The sequence below is a fragment of the Anopheles gambiae genome, chromosome 2 (assembly GCF_943734735.2).
Source record: "Anopheles gambiae chromosome 2, idAnoGambNW_F1_1, whole genome shotgun sequence".
Classification (NCBI taxonomy): Eukaryota; Metazoa; Arthropoda; class Insecta; order Diptera; family Culicidae; genus Anopheles; species Anopheles gambiae.
In genome coordinates, this window is record NC_064601.1 from 115578083 (window position 1) to 115603403 (window position 25321).

At 48.6% G+C, this 25321-nt stretch overlaps 4 protein-coding genes across 5 annotated transcripts; 2 read left to right on the top strand and 2 right to left on the bottom strand.

Annotated features, from left to right (window-relative positions):
• Positions 1-6593: 6593 nt before the first annotated feature.
• On the top strand, positions 6594-8089 carry LOC1269748 (dehydrogenase/reductase SDR family member 4). Of its 2 annotated transcripts, none has more exons than XM_061643162.1 (4): positions 6594-6681; positions 6874-7044; positions 7098-7635; positions 7713-8089. In XM_061643162.1, exons 2-4 carry the CDS (start codon positions 6905-6907, stop codon positions 7881-7883), a joined length of 849 nt encoding a protein of 282 aa, XP_061499146.1. In that variant the 5' UTR covers positions 6594-6681; positions 6874-6904; the 3' UTR covers positions 7884-8089. The 2 variants fall into 2 exon arrangements, with proteins under 2 accessions (XP_061499146.1, XP_061499147.1); XM_061643163.1 differs by having other exon boundaries at positions 6671-6807.
• Positions 8013-8932, bottom strand: LOC1269747 (EKC/KEOPS complex subunit bud32). Its single transcript, XM_308396.5, has one exon. It carries the CDS (start codon positions 8813-8815, stop codon positions 8087-8089), a length of 729 nt encoding a protein of 242 aa, XP_308396.5. The 5' UTR covers positions 8816-8932; the 3' UTR covers positions 8013-8086.
• A 61-nt stretch (positions 8933-8993) lies between these two features.
• LOC1269746 (replication factor C subunit 2) lies at positions 8994-10248 on the bottom strand. The gene is made up of 2 exons (XM_308395.5): positions 9938-10248; positions 8994-9869 (listed from the first exon to the last, which is right to left on the bottom strand). The coding sequence occupies exons 1-2, from the start codon at positions 10127-10129 to the stop codon at positions 9036-9038; spliced, it is 1026 nt and encodes a 341-aa protein (XP_308395.5). The 5' UTR covers positions 10130-10248; the 3' UTR covers positions 8994-9035.
• A 497-nt stretch (positions 10249-10745) lies between these two features.
• On the top strand, positions 10746-25320 carry LOC1269745 (double-stranded RNA-binding protein Staufen homolog). The gene is made up of 6 exons (XM_061650224.1): positions 10746-11340; positions 12175-12538; positions 17865-18379; positions 18461-20767; positions 20836-21002; positions 21070-25320. Exons 2-6 carry the CDS (start codon positions 12414-12416, stop codon positions 21298-21300), a joined length of 3345 nt encoding a protein of 1114 aa, XP_061506208.1. The 5' UTR covers positions 10746-11340; positions 12175-12413; the 3' UTR covers positions 21301-25320.
• Position 25321: the final 1 nt, after the last annotated feature.

Genomic DNA, 25321 nt, shown 5'->3' on the forward strand with positions numbered 1-25321 from the left:
TAGTCATGGATGGGTTAACCCATGGGCCGCGATCAAAAGTTATCATCGTCCATAAAAGCTGCCTTTGCTACATTTTTAAGGAAATCTTTCGTTCTACCGTATTTCGTACCTTCCAGAACAACCCCAGAACTGCCAGGACGCCCCGGGAACCGGAAACAAAAGGGCGGTAAAGTTACAAAAGATGCACACTACTGCTCCTCCTCCGCGCAATTCCACGTGTTCTTCGTTCTCCATGAACCACATTCTATTCTGACTTCTTGCAACAAAAAAGACCCATCTCCAAGAAACAACACAAAACCGGGACGGGGAGGATTGGGGAAACTACTAAGAATAAAACTTCGGCTTCGGTACATAAATGCTGGCGCCAAGATGGCGGCAAACTTTTCCACCGATGGCTTCCACTCTTGGGCGGGAGAGCAGCCCAATGGCGGCAACCCCGCCAGTTGGTGGCGTTTGCTGCTAGAAGCACAAACAAATATACAGTTTCTGCCCCACAAAAGGAATTCACACACATTAGAGCAATGCTCTGCTTCGGTAGCTGAGGATGGATGATCAAGGTTTGTCCGTGGCAGTTCAACGAACGACCGAACTTGTGTGATTGCGTACTGTCCGGATCCGCCCAAGAATGGACCGAATTCTTGAGCATGTTTTTCGTCCGTCTTGGAGGAGTAGGATGATGATGCTGGATGATGATAAGCCAACAAAACGGGTTGTCAAAATTCTATCCCATTGGAGCCGCGCACAACACACAAATTGGATGGATTTCATCTGATAAATGGCACCGGGGGAGGGAAACGATCTCTCTCCGTTCGCCATTCATAAGCTCTTAGTACACTAATTTACTGCGTCAAGCGTCGAGGAGAAGTTCAAGCAATTCTATGAGCTAGTTGTAAGGATTCCCAATGACGATGAACGTTTGTCCATTATGTGATGTATCTCTGGTATGTCGAGCATTGATCTTCTTGGATTTTACAACATCAAACCCCTGCAACTGAATTGAAGTACAGAATGTTAGGCTATTCCTGCGAAATAGGGAAAGAACTCCCAACTCATCATACCATGTAAATCAACACTCCTCCCCCTTGCAGCATGATGCAGTGATCATTAATCTTTCGAAACTTGAAACGGTCTGCGCCTGGGAAGAACCTTTCCTTCAATCCGATACGTCTTACTTATGCCCTTCCAAGTGCAAACATTCTCGAACCCACGATGTGCACCGATCAAAATCAATCGACCAAACGTTCTCCTCGGGATGGGAGCGTTTCCGTTCCGAATCAATTCACTCACACGCCAGGGTACCTCTAACAACCACGTGGCACGTGGGCATTCCTTGGTCCGGGATATGTCAACGAGCGTAAACAGAACGAACAATCGCATAAACATCACTCCATGGGCCTTCATCGGGACTCCACAACTCCCCGGTGTCCGCTTTCCAGCCTTCGTCAGTCCGACTTCCGACTTTTCGGCGGGGGAGGGAGGGCCTTTGACTTAGGCCTCACAATTTTGAGCAACGTTGTTGTTTTGCTTCCTTCCTTCCTTTCTAGTGGGATGCTGCTGCTGTGTACCTTTTGCTTCTCAAATGTTGCTAAAATGTTTACTCATCGGTTTCACTTACCCCAGGCCAGTAGGGAGGTGGACGGGAGGACACAAACACACATCACGGCGTGTGTACGGGCGGGACGTCGTCGTCGTCGCTGTTGTTGTTCAGATTTGTTTTTCTTCCTGTGGCCGTTTATCATCTCGAAGTGGTGATCCTGTCTAGGCGGGAATGAAGTTGCAGAGACGATTCTATTTTTTTGGGTTCTCCCTCACGAAAGTGTTTTTTTCTTCCCCCATTCACAGCAGCGGCGGACATCCTTTGCTTCCTTGTAGCAGGGAAAAAAGGGGAAAAAAGCCATCCCTGCGATGCTTTATCTGTGCTTGTTGTGTTTCGTGTAGCGTAAATGTATTTAGTTGTACACCGAACGAACCTTAAAATTGACGTCCACGTAAAGTGTTTTTTGTGTATTATTATCGATGGCTTCACGCAGAAAAGGACGAGCGTGGCGAGGTTAAAAAAGGGGCCACGACGAGATTTTATCACCTTTATCATTGAGGAACTGTTGTTTTGTAACAGTAACAGTTTTGAAGCGAAGCAAACCACCAATAAATTAAGCCAGATGTAAATGGATGCATTGTTCCTGTGCGCGATCTCAAACGCAATCTGATGTTCCACACGCCCAGATGATGATAGACGGGGTCGAGATGTAAGGACAACTCATCGTTAAATGTGTCCATCGAGAGTTGGCTTTTGGGGTGAGGAAAGGCAGAGAACATGGTTTAATCGTACCGAAATAGAGCGGGCACGATGTCATAAAACGATTTGCTGCATTGTTTAATAGCTCAAAGTTTAAATTGCATTCCTATTGGAAATCTTAATTGGAAATCTTGCATACCAGTTGGAAAAATCATCAGTTAAGCAATGGCTGCTTATAAGATTGCTGTCAAACTGCTGTCCGACTGGATTGTATCTTGATGCAATCTGGAAGAAAACAAGTATCCATGGCAACGAGAATAATAAAGCAAACTTTTCTTATTAAACAACTTTCCCCCTACATCGATCACCCCGAATCAGGGATCTTCAATCATAAATCTTCAATCCGATACTCCCGATTCGCTGCGATTGTCCTCCCGATTAACCGGTTAAACTGGTGCTGACCGAAAGTGGGAAAACTGATCGCCAAAACTGATCCGGCCACCACTCCGGCCGCTCTCATTATCACCCTTGTGAATCCCAGACCCGTTTTTACCTCTCAATTCTCGGTGGACCAATTGAGCACCCGGCACGGCCACGACCACGGAGCTACCCGCTCACAGTATCTCCTGCTCCGATTAACAATTAATTTGGAACGACTTAAAACCAAATTACATTGGCGTAAATTGTTGCTGCGGGGTTTGCAGTGCCCACGGAATTTCTACAGAGCCGTTCGCTTCGTTGGGATGGGATGATGCCGTCGTGCGGTGTTGATTTCTGATTCCCCCTGTTTTCTGCGCGAACAAAAACCACCACCTAGGGAGCAATTATTGTGGGTTGAAATAATTATACACTTCTGCTGCTGCTGCTGCTTCTGTTGCTGCTCGTTTGCAGTTTATGTGACTCCGAATGTTCCAAAAATTCGAGAGGACTGTACGTGTGTGTGTGTCTTTCATCCTATAATAGACTAAATAAATTGACTTTATTGCCAGGGCAAGGGTGTTGGAAGATCTCCTCGTGTGCGGGATTAAATTGTTTGCTCGCAAGAGGATGTTCCTCTTATCTGTTTCGCTTGATCTTTTCATCGCTCCTAGAAGCTGCTCCTAATGAAGTGGAATTGTGTGAGTGTTTGAGGCTCTCAAAGGAAGAGTCTGGAAGAACCTCGTCCTCTAAAGCAGCTATAGCCCACCATCCCCTCATTTCATCCCGATTCCGATCCACTGATTACAGCCACACGCACACTGCACGAGAGAGAGAGAGCAATAAAGCAATTGCGCCCATGTGCATGTGGTACGCGAGACTACGCCACGCCAGGCCACGTAGGAGATTCTCCGTGCTGATTTGGATGCAGTATCCTGCTGTTAGTAGAATTATGTTTTCTTTTTTTGTTGTCGTACAAAAAGATGGATAGTGCCATAGCTTCAGGAAGGAGAAAAATGGCAATGGACCTTTAGGTTGTCAAACATTTCCCATCTAATGTGTGCTCTACCGTCTAATGCTTACCCTCCTTCACGTGCGGTTCACATATGATAGGGAGAAAACCCCACAGTATGGGAGGGAAAAACAAGAAAGTTTGCATACATCCGATTGCAATAGATAAAATATTATCCGATGGCGGGAATGTTTGCTGCTCGCTTCGGTTCGCTGCAAGCGAACAACATCAACACTGATTGAATGACACGAGCCTTGGGAGAGCTATTACCCAATGGCATTACAACAGCCAAATAGTTCATTCGTTAGCTGCCTGTGTTAAAGAGGCCCATTCAACTAAACTATTCAATGCATATTTATTGCAATCGTTTGCAAGCGTGCTGGAACAACAATGAAGCATGTTAATATTAAGTATTTTTATCCATCAGCTAAAATGCTCCGATTGTAGCACAATTGGAGGGAAAATGTATTTATGTGTTGATAGAATCATTTCGATCTATGTTCTTATACAAAATAACATTATAAAGAATTCAACAGTCTCACAGACCATATTACATGTACCATATTGATTACACAGTGATTTCTAATTTTCGATCCACTTAGGCATCGTTCATAGCATTAACTAGACTGAAAACAAGCCGAAATGTAAGCGCGTTATCAATTGTTTTTCATTTTAAGTGTTCTAGCAGCGACATGCAAGGATCTAATGTTAGACACAGATCCGGAGACAATAAGATCTTGTTTATACACAAGAGTTAGGAGCTGAGGCAGCTGCAATGCTATAATTAACGAATATTATAACTAGCGAATTGAACCATAATGCTATAATTAGAGTGCCATAATTTGGCGGCCATCAACGCGTTGGTTGGTGTGCGTGAGAGGGCAACAGCAGAAAGGTGATCGCCCGAACAGCGGGAACTTTCTTCCACGAACGGCAACGGCAGCGATCGGACGCGCGCGCAATCCGCTTAGTTTTTAAGTTGTTTGTTAAAATAAAATTAAACATAAAAAATACCGCAACGTCCAACCCTAGACTGATCAGATCTGGAATGAGCATGATAAAACGTAGTCCTGTCTTACATTAAAATTAAAATACATTACATCCGACATTAAAACGGATTAGTGATGCGTAAAGTCGGCAGGAGCCGGTCTGGTGGTACAGTCGTCAACTCCTACGACTTAACAACATGCCCGTCATGGGTTCAAACCTCGAATAGACCATACCCCTGACTGTCCTGCTATTGGTAACAATAAGTCACTGAAAGCCAAGCTCACTTCACTAGTGGGTACAAAGGCAGGCCTTGACCGACAGCGGTTGTTGTGCCAAAGAAGAAGAAGAAAGTTGGCATAAATCCGGAGTCGACTTCGATCCGACTCCGATTAATTCGGAATCGACTCTGGAGGGTAGATCCGCCCTGCATCATCCGGAGTCGTTCGGAATCGTCCAGAATCGCCCGGAGTCGTTCGAAGTCAAAATCGTTAGGAGTCATTCGGATTCATCCGGAATCGTTCGGAGTCATCCGGAGTCGTTCGGAGTCTTTCGGAGACGTCCGGAGTCGTCTGGATTCATCCGGAATAGGCTACAGACAGAGTCATCTGGAGTCATCTGGAGTCGGCCAAGGTCGGTCTTCGAAACAAAGGCCTGTATAACCGCAGGACTCCACACAGCATAACACGGAGCGCAACATAACAACTGACAGCTAACAAACGCTTCAGAAAACGCTTTTTTGCTGGTAACATGTTTTGAATACCCTTAGTAGGCCGCTCATTGCTCGTACACCAGGACTCCACAGAGCATAACACGGAGCGCAACATAACAACTGACAGCTGACAAACGCTTGACAAAACGCTTGGGAAAGGAGGTAAAGCGTTTCATTAACTGTCGGTCATCGCAGTAGGTTGGTAGCATTTCAACGAGAAATGAGCGGCCTACTAAGGATATTCAAAACATGGTACCGGCAATAAAGCGTTTTTTGAAGCGTTTGGCAGCTGTCAGTTGTTATGTTGCGCTCCGTGTTATGCTCTGTGGAGTCCTGGCGGTAGAAAAGCTACCAGTCTACTGCAATAACCGACACGCTTTGCCTCCTTTCTCAAGCGTTTTCTGAAGCGTTTGGCAGCTGTCAGTTATGTTGCGCTCCGTGTTATGCTGTGTGGAGTCCTGCGGTAAGAAGTGCACGCGCAAAGTGAAAGACAAAAAAACACAACGAAAGGAAAAGTCTGATCACAAGCACAAAGGCTCCTGTTGACTCCGACCAACTTCGATTCCGGTGACTCCGAATGACTCCGAATGACTCCGATCGACTTCGATCGACTCTAAACGACTCCGAACGACTCCGGACGACTCTGACTCCGAACGACTCCGAACGACTCCGGACGATTCCGGACGACTCCGAACGACTCTGGACGACTCCGAACGACTCCGGAAGACTCCGAAAAGCTCCGGGCAACTCCGGGTGACTCTGACTCCGGGCGGATCTAGCGGTTCCATTTTCCCGGAGTCGGAATCGGACTATCAATAGTTGGAGTCGGATCGGAGGCGTGGATGCGCTCCAGAGAGCACATCACTAAAACGGATACCAAATTTCCATACGGCAACGACAGACAGATGACCATGTGCTTGATGTCCAACAAATGTACGCTATTACCCGCCAGCAAATCGTGCACACGTACGTTTTTGTTTGAAAATGTTAAATCTGTGCTAGCGCCATCTAGTTGTGGATATGTGAAGCAAGATCGTTTGACACCACTGCTTCACGGCAGAACGGTGGTCAGTCGTCTATTTTTTAAAAGTTCAGTTGATTATTACTATACCACATATATCCCATGAATTATGTGTGTAAAAATAGATTGGATAATTTTGTGTACACATTTCAAGCAATATTTTGAAAGTTATTGTACAAAAAATATCAACCTCATGTACCGTGGCGCTCCCATTGTTCGGCGAGCTTTATTTACAAACACAACATAGCCGATGTAAATGAATGCTCTTGTAATTGTTACAAGTCCGTTATCCTCCAGTGAGTGAAATAATACATACATTTATGTTTACGAGCCCCTCACCTGTTGCAGTATTACTTGCACATTATTCCTTCACCGTTTCTCACAACCACCCGCCCCAAACCCTGGCACAATTTTGACAGAGAGTCAGTCGCCTTATCACCCCACATACGCACCTATTTTATATTTCTTGCTTATCATTCGCCAACCAGGTTCAAAGTTCGTCCCATCCAATAGGTGAAAATGTTCCGCTCAATTGCCGGCAGCGCTGCACTCACGCAAACGATCCGCAAGACGATGGAGCGCAATCTTTGCAGCGGTTCCGCCATTGCAGCCAAGCGCCTGACGGGCAAAGTGGCCGTCGTAACCGCCTCTACAGAGGGGTAAGTATCGGGCCCCACCGCTTATCAGCCGGCTTCATCGGTTTTCTTTCCAGTATCGGTTACGCCATCGCGGAACGGTTGGGCCAGGAAGGAGCCAAAGTGGTTGTCAGCAGCCGTAAGCAGCAAAATGTTGACCGCGCCGTGAACGACCTGCGAACCGCCGGGCTCGAGGTGTCCGGGATCAAGTGTCACGTTGCCAACGCCACCGACCGGAAGGCGCTGTTCGAGCATGCGGCCCAAAAGTTCGGTGGCATCGACATTCTCGTGTCGAATGCGGCCGTCAATCCGGAGGTGGGCGGTGCGCTGGAATGTAGTGAATCGGCCTGGGATAAGATTTTCGACGTGAATGTAAAGTGTTCGTATCTGCTGGCCAAGGAAGCGCTGCCGTTCATACGGGAGCGCAAGGGCGGCAGCATTGTGTTCATTTCGTCCATTGCCGGCTTTCAACCGTTCTCGCTGTTGGGCGCATACTCCGTCAGCAAGACGGCATTGTTCGGATTGACGAAGGCAGCCAGCCAAGAGTTGGCGGCGGAGAACATCCGCGTGAACTGCATTGCTCCGGGTGTGGTGCAGACGAAATTTGCCGGGGCGGTAAGCACCGTTTTGGTGGAGAAGAGCTAATTTATAACCAATATTGTATAAAATCATCCTCACCTTTTTCTTTTTAGCTACAAGAATCCGATGCCGCCAAAGAGGAAACACTGTCCCGAATTCCGATGGGACGGATTGCACAACCGAAGGAAATTTCCGGCGTGTGCGCGTTCCTCGTTTCGGACGACGCGAGCTACATTACCGGCGAAACGATTGTAGCTTCCGGAGGCATGGCTTCCCGGCTGTAAATGCTCGCTTAGCAACGGCAATGGCAACTACAAATCTGTTAATCAACTGTCTTCCAAAACACACTTACGCGAGGTTTAAAGTTTGACTGCATTTCGGGGGGAGGGTCGGATTTTCTGGTCGGTGGTAGCTAATTCGTTAGCATACGCTTTTATTTGCTTTAAGACAACGTTCAATAAACATTCAACGAGGCACTCATCTCACATTATCCCACCATCGTTCGCTTTCGTCCCCGGGCCCGTACCTCTTCGTACTTGGCGATTGTTTCCTTGCAATGGTTCGTATTGTGCTCACGGTACGCCTCCAGTATCATACCGAACAAGCCCGGCAGTTGACTGTGAGCGCTTAGAATCGCTCGCTCGAGCACGTACAAATCGACGCCCTTGTTTTCGTGGTTATCACTGAAGTGGGACAGCCCAAAGTCGATCGTCACGAGACGGTACGGGAAGACGGACTCTTCCGCACCCTTTTCCACCGGATCGAGCAGCATGTTGGAGGTGGTCAGATCACCGTGCACTAGATTGTTTCGATGCAGCACACCCACCATGTGGCCGATCTGTTCAGCAAGCTGCTTCAGCTGGGCTGATTCGCTCAAAGCATCCGCCTGCGTGGTTGCCGTCAGCTCGTCGATAAACTCTTTTGCCGTACGACTATGCTCCAGATATTCCATGTAGATCTTGCGCTGCTCTAAATCCACGCCGTAAAGGGCTGGGGTGGACAGACCGGCGGCAGCACATCGTTGGAAGGCTTTCTGTTCCGCTTTGATGCGTTGCCGGGTGAGCTGCCGATCGAGTGCCGGATGGCGGTATTTCTTCTCGAAGCGTTCCTTCACCAAACACCGGTTGCCTTTGTAGGTGCCGATGTACAGTTTCCCTTCTGCTCCCTGCTTTAGGAGCTGCTGTACTGGTTCTTGCTTTTCCACCGCTACTGCCATCGATAGTTGTTTTCTTTTCCAAAACTAAGTAAGCCTTGGGTGTGATTGTTTAGATACTGTGCAGCGCTGTAGAGCTGTTGCCCCGGGGGCCGGCTGTCACTTGTGTTTGACACTTCCCATATGATCATTCTCCCATGCTCAAGCAAACGTTCCAAATTCAAACCCATACAAAGACGCATTCGTTTCTTACATTTATACCATTTTACCAACACTTAACGCTCTAGGAATGCTCGTAGGAAGCTTCGCACATGCGAGCCAACAGACCGGACATTTGCAGCAGCGAGTTAAGCCCGTCCACAATCTTCATGTGCGTTTCGCCAATCTCCCGGATGAAGTACAGCTTCAACTTCTCGTTCATATCCATCCGCCGGCAGACGCGAAACACGTTCCCGATGATGTCCTCCGCCGCGTACCCCAACTTCCACAGCTTACTCATGATCTTGTACGCCTTGTGGATGTCCCCCTTGACGCAATGCTGCAGCATATCCTGCACGAGCAGCGGATGCGGCTCATCGCACACCTTGAACACGTTCGCGCCACTAATGTGACCGAACCCGTTCGCCGTCGATTGCAGATTGTTCAGCGCCTGGCGCATATCACCCTGCGCGGTGAAAACGATCGCCTCCAGCCCATCCTCATCGTAGCTGAGATTCTCGTGCTGACAGATCTCCACCACCTTGGCCAGCACCTGGGCATCGGAGAGCTTCGAGAAGCGCAGCATCGCACACCGGGACTGGATCGGTTCGATGATCTTTTCGCTCGTATTACAGGCTAGCGCAAAGCGCGTTGTGTTGCTATAGATTTCCATCGTTCGCCGCAGCGCCTGCTGGGCCCCCTCCGTCATGCTGTCCGCTTCGTCCAGGATTACTATCTTGTGCCGGCCGCGGGGCAGCGTTACCTTCTGTTGTGCAAACATTTTGATCTTGCTGCGTACCACATCGATACCGCGCTCGTTGGAAGCGTTCAGCTCGAGCACGGCCTCGCGGAAGTTGGGCCCGAGCAGGATGCGTGCCAGGCAGAGGATGGTCGTCGTTTTACCCACACCCGGGGGTCCCTGAAAGAAGAGTGGAGAGATTGTTATTGCCTCGACACGTATTAGAAGGGAACACACGGAAAACCAACCGCAATGATAATGTTAGGAGCATTGCCCTGTGAAGCGAATATTCCCAGCCGGGCGACTGTTTCTTCGTTGCCAACAATTTCCTCGAACCGCTGCGGTCGGTACTTCTCGATCCAGGGAAGGCTTTTCTTCTTGCCCTCCGCTTCCTTTGGTGCACCCGCTGCGGATGATGTGGATGCAACTTCCTCCGGCATTTTATCGGCGATGGTGTTGGTGGATATTTTCGCAAAATCGTAGCCGCTCGAAACTCCGTGCTGCTCACATAAACAAAACGTTTGCTTTGGCGCACTTTTCGTGTCGGTCAAGGTAAACACACACAAGAGCTAGACCAATTATGGCATCTTCTTCAACGACCAATATGGGTTGATATTCCAAAAATAATGGGTTTGTAAATGATAAATCACAACAAATAATTTCGTTTTATATAATACACTTTATGAAATGATGAAATCCTTTCGGTTTTCTAAATTTTATAATAATTTGAGAAGCATATATATCAATCTTGTGTGGGAATCGCAAACAAAACGTCATCAATGTCATCATGCACTTCAACCCATCAGGTTGTACCATACAGTGTCATCACGTTTCTCGCCACATGACTCGAAAAATACATGCCTTTCCTGCAATATAAGACGATTGTCCTTTGTGGATACAAAAATTAAGAGTTTTATCAAGACAATCCATTGTTTCTGATTCGCATCCATGCAATTGTACCGACTTTCTCCACACCCAAGATAAATATGTGGCACAAAGATACTGTCAATATGGCGGCACCAGACATTCACCCGTGCGTTACCTGGTGGCCTTGAGGCAGACCTTGCCAGCAGAAGGTGCACTTTGACACATCGGTCTAGCGCAAATGTTTAGATAATTTTCATTCGCTTTTTTCCTCCGGAAAATCCACCTCAAAGCAAACCCGTTTTCTTTACTGTTTGCCGACGATTCTCATCACACTAGCTGAGTGGGAAAACGCTGCGATGCAAAGTTAGTGCCGCTTTAGTAGAAGGCAACTGCTGTGTTTAGTGAGTGCTGTGAATACACGACGCCTGTAAAAAAAGAAGCACCGTCCCACCACCCCCGGGGGGGCGAACATCACATACACACGCAGAACGCTGCCTTTGGATGCTGTTCAGGAAAAGTCAGTGAAAAGATAGGCCAAATGTATCATTGCTAGGTGCGGAAAATGTAATGTGGCCGTGGTGTGCTTTAGAAAGAAGTGTGAAATCTCAAGTAGAAAACAAAAAAGTTAGTGCGAACTGGTGCGAGCAAGCTGTGATTGTCACAATATTGTAGCACCATACGGGAGAGAAAAGCAGCTGCTGCAGCATCCTTCTCTCTGCTCTGCCAGCAGGACATTCTTTGCGCTTGCATCGGATCGAAGCAAGAGTTGGCACCGTGCTAAAAGGTAAATGTCTATCCTGAAAAGGAAATAAAACTCTTTCGCAGCCTCAACACTGGTTGGTTCAATATGTACGTGCGTGGAAGTGTGCTGTTGGTTCAGTTAGTAAAAAAAAACAACATTCCTGTTTCTACCTGTTTGAGCTGTAGACTGTTCTAGATGCGATTTGGAATTGTACATTCAAAATGAAGCACGGAAAATTCTAAAATCATATTGCGTTGCATTAAATCATTTGCTTTCGAGACACACGGGATGCCGAAATAGAACGGGACAAGGACGGACCCGTTCAATCTAGAAATATGCGTACGGCTCGTAGGTAAAAGAAGGGAAGCAGAAGAAGCGCACAACCTACCTCGATGGGCTGCTAAAAGGGGCGACAGATGTGTGTCTGTCCGCGCCTTTCCCTACAGCACACACACACGCACACACGCACGTACGCAACCCAAGACGCATCAACTTCCCCTTCGTGTCGGTATCGATCGTTATTTCATTCATGCGCCCGGCACGGTCCGACACGGCCCTGGTGTCTCTGCTCCTTGGAGTTGCAGCTTGTTGCATGTATGTGCCGTGTCCGAGTCCTTCTTACCTGCGCACGAAGAACACGCGCGTTCGAAAGTCTGGACGAAGAGAAAGAGAGAGATAAAGAGAGAAAGAGAGAGCGCACCACCCAGTGTTTGCCGTCCTTACGAAACAGCTGATTTGTCTTCGAGGCTGATTTGGCGTAGTGGATTGAAGCCACATCAATGTGGAAAATCTTTCATTGCAAGCGCTTAACATAAAGAATATCGAAAAAACTGCAAACAAATGTACTGATTTAACCATTTCCTTGCTTTCTTCCAGACATAAGCGACACAACCCCAGTGTGACAAGCGAAAAAAACGCGATCTAGTGTGCCGTCGTAATCTGGTGCGCGCGTATGTCATACACAGTCAGTCACGTGCAGTCATTCGGCTCCACTGTACCTGTTGTGTACGATTGAACGCGGCTGATAGTGTCGAACATTGGAACAGATTGGCTTGAAACCATCGCCAGACAACGTCGGAAAATATTGTAACGCCACGAACAAACTACACGCCACCATGCATGGTCATATGCCTCCACAGCAGCATCCAGGAATGCACCCTGCACATCAACCACCGCCACATCTAACGCATTTAACCAGCCTGCCACCCCACAGTATGCAGCGCGACCATCCTGCTAATAGGTGAGCATCTCTATGTGTGTGTTTTTTTCACTTTAGTGCGTCGTCGAAAATCCGCACAAAATGTATTTAATTTAGCCATCGAAACTTAATTAATTTATACATTATTTAATTGCCGTTCGGGCTTTCGAATTTGCGGTGGGGGAGCAGAGTCGACCGAAAGAGAGATGCAACTGTAATTGCATATTTTACGATACATGGACGCACACACGCCTCTATTTACTAATTCCAATTTCCAATTCCCTCGAAATCGAAATGCGCGACCCTAATTATAAACTTTAGTAAATGCATCGGTTGGATTGAAGCTGCGGAGTGAGAGAAAAAAAAAACAAACCGATGTACAGCAATCAAAATGAAAGCAGAACCATCAGGGGCTGCTCTGCTGCCCTGCCCAGATATGATGACCCGTGTCCGCTTGGTCGTCGGCATGGTTGCAATAAATGGGGAGGAGGAGTGTAGGAGAAATTCATCAAGCCCGTTGCGATAGAAACGGAAAATGATTTAGAAAAAAATATTGAGTCTCCTTTCTTTCTCTCTCCCTCCCTCTCTCGGTCTCTTGTTTTCCATCCTGTGTATCAAACCGCGAGAGGACTTATATGCCCCGTGTGCAGCAATGCATTTCAACTAAACTCTATGATATGACTGTTCAAATGGGATGTGTTTTTTTCTCTCCCTCTCTCTCTCTCTTGATCCCGAGTATTGTTAGTTCCCAAAATGCATCCGGGTTGAGAGGGACCAGTGGAAAAGGGGGCGCAATTATGTTAGCACAATGCCATCTCGCCCACGGAATGGACACAGCGAGAGACAGCCTTTTTTCTGCGAAAAAGCTGCGTGAATACGAAAAATGACTGCAAATTGCATTCCCGCTTTTGTTGGGGGATGCAACTCGGAATGCCGGGCGGACGGAGGGGGGAACGCACTGTGTCAGGTTGCTCGTGTATTGCTCGTATGTATGAGCATGTAGTGTTGTTATTTTAATGCATCATCAAATGCACACAGGTCAGTTGTCTTTCTCTGCTGCTCTGCCGAAACCAAACCATAACGGTCTGGTGGTGGTTTGGTGTGTTGGCCATCACAATGATGATTTCATCCGAGTCCGAGGCGAAAGAGAGAGAGAGATTGTCTGTACGGTGTGACGGACGGACGTATCGAAGGGAGGGTGGACAGTTTTGCACTTTGACTAGTGATTGTGGGTGTGGGGATTGGACAGTAAAAAAGGAGGATAAATAAAATGTGTCCACCACACTGCGGAAAGAGCAACACCACAATGCGCCCCCCATCTCTCCCCACTTGTCCGTACACCTCCGGTTATGCTTGGTGAGCCTTGGAATGGAAATCAAACACGGTGTAAAATCGATAATTTGCCAGCGGAAAAATGTACAGCTCGCTGTCGACATTATTGGATTGTGTTGTGTTGGTTCGTGGAATTATTCAACCATTCCAAGGTGGTGGAAGGGTGGACAGTTTTATATGATTTTAATTAGAATGAACATTCTATTCTGATGCTGTATTGCTTATGAGGTACAGTTTCATTTCAAAGCTGTTGGATAATGTTGTTTAGGCTTCTTATCATCATTAAAATAAATTGAAATAATACATACAACTTCATTCTTTCTTTCAAGCATTGAAATACCTTTACATCAACCAATGCGACTTCTATACCTTCGTTCGTTCGGAAGCATAAGCCATGCTGGAAAGAATAAAGGGTGTACAAAAAGACGAAGTGTCTTGCAAGAATGTGCATCCTTCCGTAAAACTTCATCCAAAGAAAAAGATGTTGATGTACGAATAAAATAAATTACACACATTGGCCGCCAATCCACTGGAATGCTAGAATATGCACGCACACATATAAACACCAAAATGCATATAATGTTGCAGCAGTGCGCGGAGCGACCCCTTTTCTATCTGGTGCCTCCGTGTTACACCCTGAGTTTTCCCCCGGGCCAATAAAAATTGCAATGAAATGCATATTTTGTATCAAGGTGTAATGGTGCAATGGTTGTAGCGGAGAGGAGGGAATACGACTCGCAAAAAAGATCAATCATCAGCACCCGGTCTCTGTTGTGCTGCTGTGTGTGCGAGTACGACTGCCCGAAAAGCAGCAGTATCCTTGCCACAGCAAACAAAAGGCACTCCGAAAATATGAGCCATGGTGACAGGGGGGGGGGGGGGGGGGGGGGTGAAAAGGGTGTGGGGAAGGGAATAATATTTGATGATGGTGGCAAGGTGCGGTGAGCAGTTTTGCAGTTTTTTTTTCCTTCTTCATGTTGGATGCACTTTTCCGTCATGCAATTTCCATACAGTGTGCTGCAAATAAATTGCCGATTAAATGTATTTATTTTTTAAAAGAATTTTTCTTCTAAGAAATTCTTATTCTTTTATATCTGTGTTTTTTTATGTTTAAAACACACACAGCACTATTGGGTGCACAAAAAAAGCGGAGCAAAACTCGTCGTCCACCAGCAGCAGTAAAAGGTGACGTCCTGTCGGCCTCTGCCGTGTTGATGGCCAAACAAAATAGAAGCCGCCAATAGGGGTCCTGTTTCGCGTATACCCTTCCCCCCCTCTCTCTCTCTCTGTCTGTGCTTTGCGGAGTAAATGTGCAACCATGGATGCAATTATTTGCATAAACAAGGGAAAAGTTAAGAGAGGATTAAATTGCATTCGCCCGGCGCAGGGGACTTTTGTTTTTCTTTGTCTCCTTTTTCTCTCCCTCTCTCTCCCTCTCTCTCGCTCTCTTTCTTTGTTGACTGGCACGATTGAAAGGATTTGCGTCTGCGAGAAGTGCAACTGCATCAGCAGCGGTGCATTGTCGCGCCGATCATAATACTTCATAGCGAGCCGGCCCTGATGATAGGTGCAGCGGAAACGTTCCAGAAATGGGGAAAGGGTTTGGATTTCTAGCTACTTGGACAGCCCGGCCAGAATCTCGTTTAATAATTGGTCGTGAGGAAAATGTCGGTCAGTTTGTCTTCCTCTGCTTCTTTTTGCTATTTTTTCGACAGACAATAATGCACCACTGTGCTTGTTTGTGTGTGCTCGCGCCGTGTATGCAGATAATGGCAATTAAACCCAAACCGGGCAAGGAGGCTGGTTAGTAAGGGACGGGTATTTAAACCTTCTTTTTCTATGAAAAGCCCCTTTCAACGCATTGAAAGGAAAATGCACAAATTACATGGCGAATCATGGCCATCAGTTTCGTTACGGCTTTGGCATTGGCATTTTCTGTGTTGCGTCTTTAACAATGTTGCGTTGTTGCTGCTGTGCTACACGTGTGTCAGGCATATTGGCAGGGAGAGTAGAAAAATCAATGAATTTCGTCAACCCCTTTCTTGAAAGCATGCTGATGGGTGATCATTTCCAACCGTCAGTTGCAGCTTTGAGTTCAGGATTAATCAATCCAATTTGTTGTTTAAAAGAGCCGTTAAAAGCGCAACGATAATTGTTACCATTAGTGTAGCATTTTTGTAGCATTCTTTTAAATCAGGCTCTTAGTTCACACCACCATTCAACCACGCTCAAGCGGCCAGCGGTAGCACTTCATTTAAGTTCCCCCCATCCCTAGTTTTGCCCTAAACATATTTTTATATTCACAGCCGAAAACAATGGCAAACACTTAAATGTGCGCGCCACTTACCTTATAAGACGATGAAAATATTATTACCCTGCTGGAGGAGGATAGGTGAGAGCGCAACAACAAAAAAGGGAAACCGAAGGGGAATATTTGAACCCCGAAAAATATGCAAATCAACCGACACCGGACACCGGTTTGGGATCTTTAACTATTGGGAACAATATTGGGAAATGTCCAATTTAAAGAGCCTAAAGTGTGTAAAAGCAGTAAGTTTAAAGTTGTGAGTAAAAGCTAAAAATCCATGCAGTAAAAGTATTGCGTTAAAAAGGTTTAAAATACAATTCCACGGCGCGCTCTGTTCGAAGCTGGTTTGTTCAAGCCGGAACATGTCCCTGCTGCACGGTAGCCGAGCATTCCCATACACGCCATCCATGGGCGCTCATATTTCGGTAGCGATGAAAACAGCAGGATCTCTTCCAAAACTGTCCTATTATTTATTTGTTTTATGCAGTAAATGGTCGTAAATCCTTTTCTCACCTCTTGCTGCCGGCCTCTGACGACAATACTGGTCAGTCCAGTTCCGTCATCGCTACCCCTACCCCCCCCTGTCCCCCTGCATTGTAACCTTTCAACTGTGTGCCCATCCTTGCAGGGAAAGGAAGTTGTCATCCGCCGGAGTGTAATAAGGAGGACGGCAAAGCGAAGATGTCGCTGTGCACAGGGCCCAACAGATACAGGTCGCCGCCAGCCAACCAGCTAGCCAGATTCGAAGCAACATAGCCGCCGTGTTCTAGGCGAGTTTACCGCGAGTCACGGGCTGCGAATGAATTATGTTTCCTTTTGGACCTTGGTGGAAAGGGCGCTGCGGATAAAGGTGCAAGAAGTAAGACGATACAATACGCCAGCCAGGCAGACAGCAGTTGAAGTGGGATGGGTTTGGGTAGGAATCCTCGTTTTTTTCCTCGCAAAGATCTTTATAGGCCTTTGCTGTTGCGGAAAGTGCGAGTGAGAGGTGCGTCGTCTAGGAATAAGGGTTAAGAAAGGGATGAATACAATTGGAATGGCCGGGGATGGAGAGTTGACAGTACTGTTCATATTAATAATATATGACATAGTGTGTAAATAGGGTAAATCAGATTGCGGTTACTAGATCCTGCTTGTCACCGCGTGGAACCCGAAAGCATTTGTATGTGTGTTTGTGTGTGTGTGTGAGAGAGAGAGAGGGATAGTTAAAGAGCAAGAAGGATAAGGTTGCGATCGCAGTATGCGTGTGCCTTGGCTCGATGGGCAATCAAACAATGCTGACTGGCCTGAGTAACGCATTAGCAAAGGATTGTGGAACCACGTACACACACACATACACAGACAGCATCGAGTCCCCCTTCCCGAAAGTGGACTCACACGTGTTTGCTGACCAACGTGCCTTTAGTTCGTTGCTGGCGTTTCGATCGTGCGTGTGTGTCCACCGCTCACCAAATGTGCTCCGCGCACGTGCAGCGGAACGTTCGGGATCGTCACCATCTCCATCATCATGCTGCTGCCGGATGGCAGACAGTATCGGAAAGCTGCTCCCGGCATCATACCCTCAGCATACGAGCGACAGCATCTGTCCGTGGAATCGATACGATCGTTGCAGCGCCTCGTACACTACTACAGACGGCTGTCGCGATCCTCCACCTCGAAGGAGCTGCTGTTTCCACCGTTCATCGCCACTGACGCGTTTTCCTCTTGCTTTTTTCCGTTCACTTCCAGGCTGAACAACGCTCGCCATCATCATCCGCGCGGGGTCGACCATCAGGCAGCCGGCATGGCACCGCACCTATCGATGCAGGTACCGCCGCCACCGCCGCATCAGCCGCCGCACCAGTCACAGAACGGCCGCAAGCCGCCGGGCCCGTCCTACTACAACCTGCCGGCCGGTATGCCCAAGTCCATGCCGCTGAGTACGCCCCATCTGCACCCATCGCCGCCCGGGTTGGGTGTGGGACCGCAGCCACCACAGGCACTGCCACCGCCGCCGCACCAGCAGCATATGGGGTCGATTTCGCTTCCCCCGGTGGTGGGCGGTAATCATCCGCCCGGACCGGGCGGAAAGCTTTCGTACGGTATAGGAGGTGGTGGTAGTGGTGGTGGTGGAAGTGCTGGCGGTGCGCAGGTTTCGATGCACCATTCGGTGACGATGCAGCAAGCACCACCACCGATACCGGTCGTCTCGGCAGCAACACCGGCCGGCACAAAGACGCGCCACATCCCATCGAGCACGGACCGTAAGTGGCGGAAGGAAGAAAACCCTACCAGACACGTGCTAAACACACTCTCTCTCTCGCTCTCTCTTTCTCTTTGGGTAGATAAAGTTCATCACCATAGCCACAATGTGTTGCAATCGAATGGAAACTGTGGTCCCGGCTCGAAGGGGATTGCGAACCATCATCAGACGAGCCAGTCGGGAGCTACGATGGACAAGATGAAGGGCTCGAGTGGCAATGTATCCAGTGCAGGCAATCGGCACCATCACAACCATCATCAGCATCAGCAACAGCACCAACAGCAGCAGCATCAACCACAGCAACAGCAGCAGCAGCAGCAGCAGCAACAACCACAACAGCAACCGTCGATCGTCTCGAAGCCCAATGATGCTCCACTACAGAAGGACGCGTCTGCGGTAATAGCAGTGACCGGCAGTGCCCCCAGCACGGCACCGTCCGTAGCGCCGGCGGGTGCGAACCAGGCCGAGACGGCCGCTAGCACCGCTGCTACTACCGCAGCGAACGGTGGAGCATCATCGATGGCGTCGGGCGCGGAGCCGACGGCCGGGCAGCAACCACAGTCGCCGACCGACTCGATAGAAGCCTTGGCAAACATTAAAGAGAAAACGACCATGTGTTTAGTGAACGAGCTGGCGCGGTACAACAAAATCCAGCACCAGTACCGGCTGACGGGCGAGTCCGGGCCGGCCCACAAGAAGCACTTCACCGTGATGCTGAAGCTCGGCGACGAGGAGTACACGGCCGAGGGCGCCAGCATCAAGAAGGCCCAGCACAAGGCGGCGGGCGATGCGATCGCGGCGACCAAGTACAAGCATCCGCCGGCCCGGACGAACCGTCGCACGAAAACCGGCACCAAGGGCAACGTGAGCAGCTTCACGCCGACGGTGGAGCTGAACGCGCTGGCCATGAAGCGGGGCGAACCGACCGTCTACACGGTGAAGGCAGTGCCGGTACCGGCGTCCAAGTACGGTGGGCCGGTGAACGGCGGTGCAGGGGGAGTGACCGTCCCGCCGTCGGCCGTGGCCGGCGGTGGGCGACGTCCGGTGGAAGAGAAGCTTGCACCGGGCGTTGCCCACCCGTACGGTGGGGCGGGACGATACAGTGACAATGCCTGGGGCCGTGCGGCCGGACCGGCGGGCGTTGCTGGAGCTGGTGTTGGCGGACGTGGAGGTATGGGTGGATTTCATCCGGGACACCAGCAGCAACAGCAACACCACCATCACCATGGTCATCATCCGCGCGATGATCATGCGAATCGTCACCATGCGCCTCACAGCTATCATCACGGCGACGGCTACGGACACCATCACGGGCCGGCGGTGCCCGTGCCAGCGGTGCAGGAGTTCTACAAAGCCACCCTGCGCGTGGGCGAGCGAACGTTCCTCGGGGAGGGTCATACACCGCAGGCCGCTCGGCACGATGCAGCCGCCCGTGCGCTAGAAGTGCTGAAACCGCTCACCATGGAGGGTGCCGAGGGCAAGGGCAAGGCCGGTGATGTGTCCTCCAACGGTGATGCCGCCTCATCCAGCGACGGTACGTCGGTGGACGGGCTCGACCCGAACGCGGAACTCAAGTCACCGATCTCGCTGGTGCACGAGATAGCCGTGCAGCGCAGCCTGTCGGTCGTGTTTGAAGTGATCAGTGAAAAGGGCCCCCCGCACATGACCGTGTTTGTGACGCAGTGCAAGGTGGGCACGATCGTGACCGAGGGTGAGGGCACCGGCAAAAAGCTTTCGAAAAAGCGGGCCGCCGAAAAGATGCTGGAAGAGCTGCGCAAACTCCAGAAGGCGGAACAGCAGCTGAACCCCTCTCCCTGGGGCGAAGGTAGCCCCGGTGGACAGGGCGGTGAGAAGCGGAAATCCAACGCCAAAGCGGCCCCGTCCGCCACGGCGGATGGCGCAACGGCGAAGAAAAAGGCGCGCAATCTGATCAAGGAAAAGTCGGTCGCGGACGTGGCGGAGAAGGAAAATCCCATCTCGCGGCTGATGCAGATCCAGCAGGCCCGCAAAGAGAAGCAGCCCGTCTACACGCTGCAGGAGAACGATCGGCCGGCTGTCGGGCGGCGTCGGCAGTTTACGATCGAGGTAAGTGCCGGCGGACGGCAGGCGACCGGCGTCGGGATGACGAAAAAAGCCGCCAAATGGAACGCGGCCGAAGCGTTGCTGATCGAGCTGGGCTTCACGCCGTCGGAGGCGAAGGCGGGAGCTCCCTCGGCCGGTGACGGCGCGTCGGCTAACAAGGAAAACCAGTCCGGTGCGGCAAACGATTCGTCTCCAACCGGTGGTAAGCGGTCGCGCAAAGTGAGGTTCCAGGAGGATCCAGGCAACAGTGTGCCGACGGCGACGCACATTACGCCCGCTGTCACGGTTGCAAATGGTGCAAATCAAGGTGAGTAACGAGAGGTGTTCTGGGTGTCTCATAAGCAGTGAAACTAATTTTTCGTTCGGTTTTCACAGTGAAAGCTGAATCGACAAACGATTCGATGAACGACAGTATTGCGTCAAACGACAGCATGGGAACGAACAGCTCCGGAGTGTCGAGCACATCATCGGTGGCACCGAAAGCCGATATTGGTGCTAAGAAGGAGCAGCTACTGTACCTAGCGCAGCTGCTGAAGTTTGAAGTAAGTGTGTGCGAAAGCATATCATCTCCGGGGCGTTTGCCTAACCTTTCGATTGGGTTTGTTTCAGGTTCAATTTTCCGACTTCCCCAAGGGCAATCACGGCGAGTATCTGACGCTAGTGATACTGTCCACGGAACCGCCCCAGCTTTGTCACGGCAGCGGCGCCAGTCTGCAAGAGTCGCACGACGAAGCGGCACGCGGAGCGCTGGAAATTCTGTCCAAGATCGGATTACACAACGTGAAACCCAAAGCACCGGCGGGTAGCGCACCGGACGATACTGCCGCCACAACAGCCTAAGCAAGCGCGTCTGTGGTGTTCGGCGCCAATTGTGAGTACGACGGGACATCTAACAGTACCAATGGAGCACAGACAGACAGACAGAGAGGGGAGAAAACAAGGCTGGTCAGTGTATATGTAACCGTGTGATCATCGTTATCAATGTTAACACTAAATGCAACCGGATTGCAACGAGCGAAGGGAAACGAGGGGGAAAAAAGGCAAAACAAACGGAAATCGAAAAAGGAAGCAGCATTTACCAGTGCAAAGAAAGGGAAACTTTTGCCTCGGATAACAGCAACGATTTTGAAGTGCATGATGAGCGGCCAGGAACGGAAGCCAACGTTCCTGCCGCCGATGCAGCTTAGCATGTTTTCAATTTTCTAGTTTCTTTTTGTTTATTTGTTACGTTTTGTTTTGTGATTATTATTTTTTTTTCTTTCTGTGCAAACATTTGCTATTTAGAGCGATGCAGGAGAGAAAAGGTCGCACAGAGTGCTGCAAGCTTTTTTGCTATCCATTCCGGAGGGTTGCCCGGAAGAAGGCCAGGGGGGGTGGGGATTGGTGGAGAGTTGTGGAATGGGAAAGTGTGGCTTTCTGTTCGTACATGATTTCGATACAGAGTTTGATTTGGGTTTTTACTGCGTTTACCAACATCTTACTTTAAACAAACGACTCCTCCTGCTTGTGGGAAGCATTTTTCTGTTTTAAACAAAGCTGCAGTACTGTGTGCGATGAATTGTTTTGCAAAAGTGGGAGTGGGAGAAAGCGAGTAAGTGTCTCAATGCGTGTGAGTGTGATCAAAGCTACGGCACCCCTGTCATTGGCGTCTTTCGTGCGGGGACGTAGCGATGAGAGACGATCAAGCAGAATTGATTACCATTTACCTAAGTGCAGAGTTTGAAGCGAGAGAAACACACGAAAAGAGCGAACGAACACGACCGGGCGGAAGTGAAACAAAACCCAGTAGTAAGCAGCAAAATGTGAAAAGTTAGGACGTGTATGAAGGTTCTTGAATCTATAGCGTCGGTAGGATAGGGCGGGATAGTGTCGGTCGATAATTTTTAACTGAACGCATGAACGCAGCAGTGGCTTCTCTTAAGGGAGAGCGAATGATACGACACTACAAGAGTATCTGATGCATCCGTGGAAGCAGCTTAGAGTAGAGGACAATTTCATCGTACAGTTTGATTCTTGAACGCTGACTGTAGGGCGAACGCTAAACAAATGGGCGGACATCGCTAGTCAGCGGATCAATGATTATTACTTACGAAATTCCCCTTAATCGATGGATGTGTCGCAGAGAGGGAGGGAGAGAGAGAGAGAGAGCGTGTGTGTAGTAGTACTATTCGTAGTTTGTGTATTTCATTTGATAACCTTCATCATTCTGCTTTTCAATGTGCACGCGGGCGTGGTAGCGCCACACGGACGCCGCACGGTCGTGGATGTGGCCGCCCGAGCTCATCCGCTCCTTGTGTGTGTGTGCCGAGCGTGGTTGCACCACCACACACGTAGAGGAATGCAGTAAAATCCCGAATATTACATTTATGTGAAAGGAAAGAGCGCCCGGTTTGGAGAGGCGATCGAGATTTTACTAGATTCTGACGCGTACTGCGTAGCGTTCGTGTTCAATATTAACTGTGCCGCTTGACTGGATGGAAATGGAGGGGGTAGGGATATCAGGTCGGTCGATATTGAGCGCAAACGTGCTTAATAACAGAGGTGTGTGTGTGCATATATCTTGTGCAACGTAGCATAGAGCGCGCAAGCATTCTGCTGCAACCGTGGATCTCTTTGCGTTGATCCGTTGGGATATTCGCAACCGATCTCCGCGTCGTCGGAATGCAAGCGACCTCATGCCATCGTTGCCGTGCACCGCCTTTATAAACTTAAGTGTGTTTCTGCTAGTGTTCGTATACAAGTATCTGTAACTGTAAGAAATAATGTATTTTTTCCGCTATTCAACCGCAATTACGCAGTGCATCCAACCGTTATTACAAACAAACCACATTAAAAACAATAGCATCAACCGTAACCACAACAACAACTCCCTTGAAAAGAGAGCTAAAGGGATCATTTTTACCTTGCATACACACACACAGCAACAAATCCAATAGACCTCTTACTGGCGAAAGTACTAACAGGAGACAGCAACAGGAGCAAGTACTGTTCGAATTTGCACCTAAGTTTGCACCAAACAAGCGAAAATCACAATATGATGAGCATCCAAAAAATACATTTTTTCCAGTCTATGAACAAAAACGAATGATCACGAAGCCGCCCCCCGATAGGAGAAGAACTAAGGACTATGGCTATGGAAACACATTTTATTTATGTTCGCCTTTCGGAGGAGCGGAACGGAACTAAACGGCACGGCAGCATCCAATAAGGACTGCACTAGAATTTAAATACATCACTATTAAGAAAGGCGGCAACAGAAAAGAAAAAGAAGAAGAAGCAGAAAAAACTCCGATTAGGCATATGGTAATTAATGTTGGCACGAAACGATGGAAACTGGAAACAGGCCCGCGCAAGGAAAAACACGATGTTTAATTGAGTGCAAACGGAACGTTTTGTTGATCGTTCTTGGGTGTGTGTGTGTGTGTGTTAGAATGTCGTATTTCATCTAACGTCCCCCCGTGAGCGATGTGGATCAGTTAGTAGAAGAAACGATGCTTCCATGTTGAAATGCGATGCGGTAAAAGCGCGCCACGGTTCAAAACTCAAATGCTCTAGGTCACACGCACGTGCAGTTGTTGCCCGGGGAGGCATCTCATTGTGGAATGAATTTCATGTTGTCCTGTATTTATTTTATGTTTTATATGCATTTCATCTACCGACCGAAACCGCTCCGGTTCATCGGTTCATTACAAACTCCCATTGATGTGTTGTATTTATTGTGCAATGACCTTGTGCGCATATGAATATTTTGTACGAGGGAGTCGCTTGGCCGCCGAATTTCGCACCGAAAGCAAGCGCACCCATCATACCAAGAACGATCGATCGAAGTGTGGCTTGTTGGCAATTTGAAAGCATCATTTTCAAAACTAGAACAAACAAAAAAAGGAATCCTAAACCTAGATCGATGGCAGATTTGTTGAATCACTTGTTTAAGATATGTTTTTTGTGCCTAGTGATAGGGCCCACCCAACTAGGTGCAGAGCGAAAGTATGAAAAGGCAAACGTAAAGAAAAAACCATTAGACCGAAAAGTGGCTATGTGACTATAAGAAACACATTCTCGTTAAAGTTTGAACCTAAAAGCCACCAACCAAAACATGGAACATATTATTTGCACTTGTTTCAAAAGATTGCGGCAGAAGAATGCGGCGAAAGCGAGGAAAGGAAAGAATGGCAAAACTACTCCTCTCGTCTGTCAAAAGGCAGCAGAATGTATTTTAGAATATCGAAAAATCGTTAAAACGTTTTTGAAAATTTTAATAGATCAAAAAGGGGTAAAATGAAAGAAAGAGAGAGAAAAAACCCATCAGCTAGGGAGATGAGAAAGCCTATTTAAAAATAACGACGAAAGAGAGAGGTCACGCCGAAAGGTCAATGTTTCCTAGCCGCTATATTTTCTTATCATCCCTGTTATATCCTCAAAAGAAACAGTAACTAAAAACCATTGGGTTATTCTTTTTAACCAAAACAACAACAGAGAGAGAGAGAGAGAGAGAGAGAGAATGTATACATTTCGCTCAGGTCATTGTGAGGCAAGTCTAGAGAGAGAGGTCCTGATCTGATCAAAAGGTGGAAACTAGGGCCTGAAACACAACGCTACTTGAGGTGTAAAACGTAACGAGTTAGACAAGTGAAGCCATCACAGGAGGGCATTAGTAGACGCGGAGGCGGCGAACAAGTGGAGAAGAAAGTATGCGCCAGTGACCACCCCCAGCACGCGAATGTGCTGGTGCAGGAAATGTGTGTAGTTGTAGTGTAACGAACTATGAGAAAACCACCAACTATCATCACCATCATCATATTTGTACGAGAAAACAAACAAAAATCTATGGAATGAATAAAGAAACTCTACTCAACGTAAC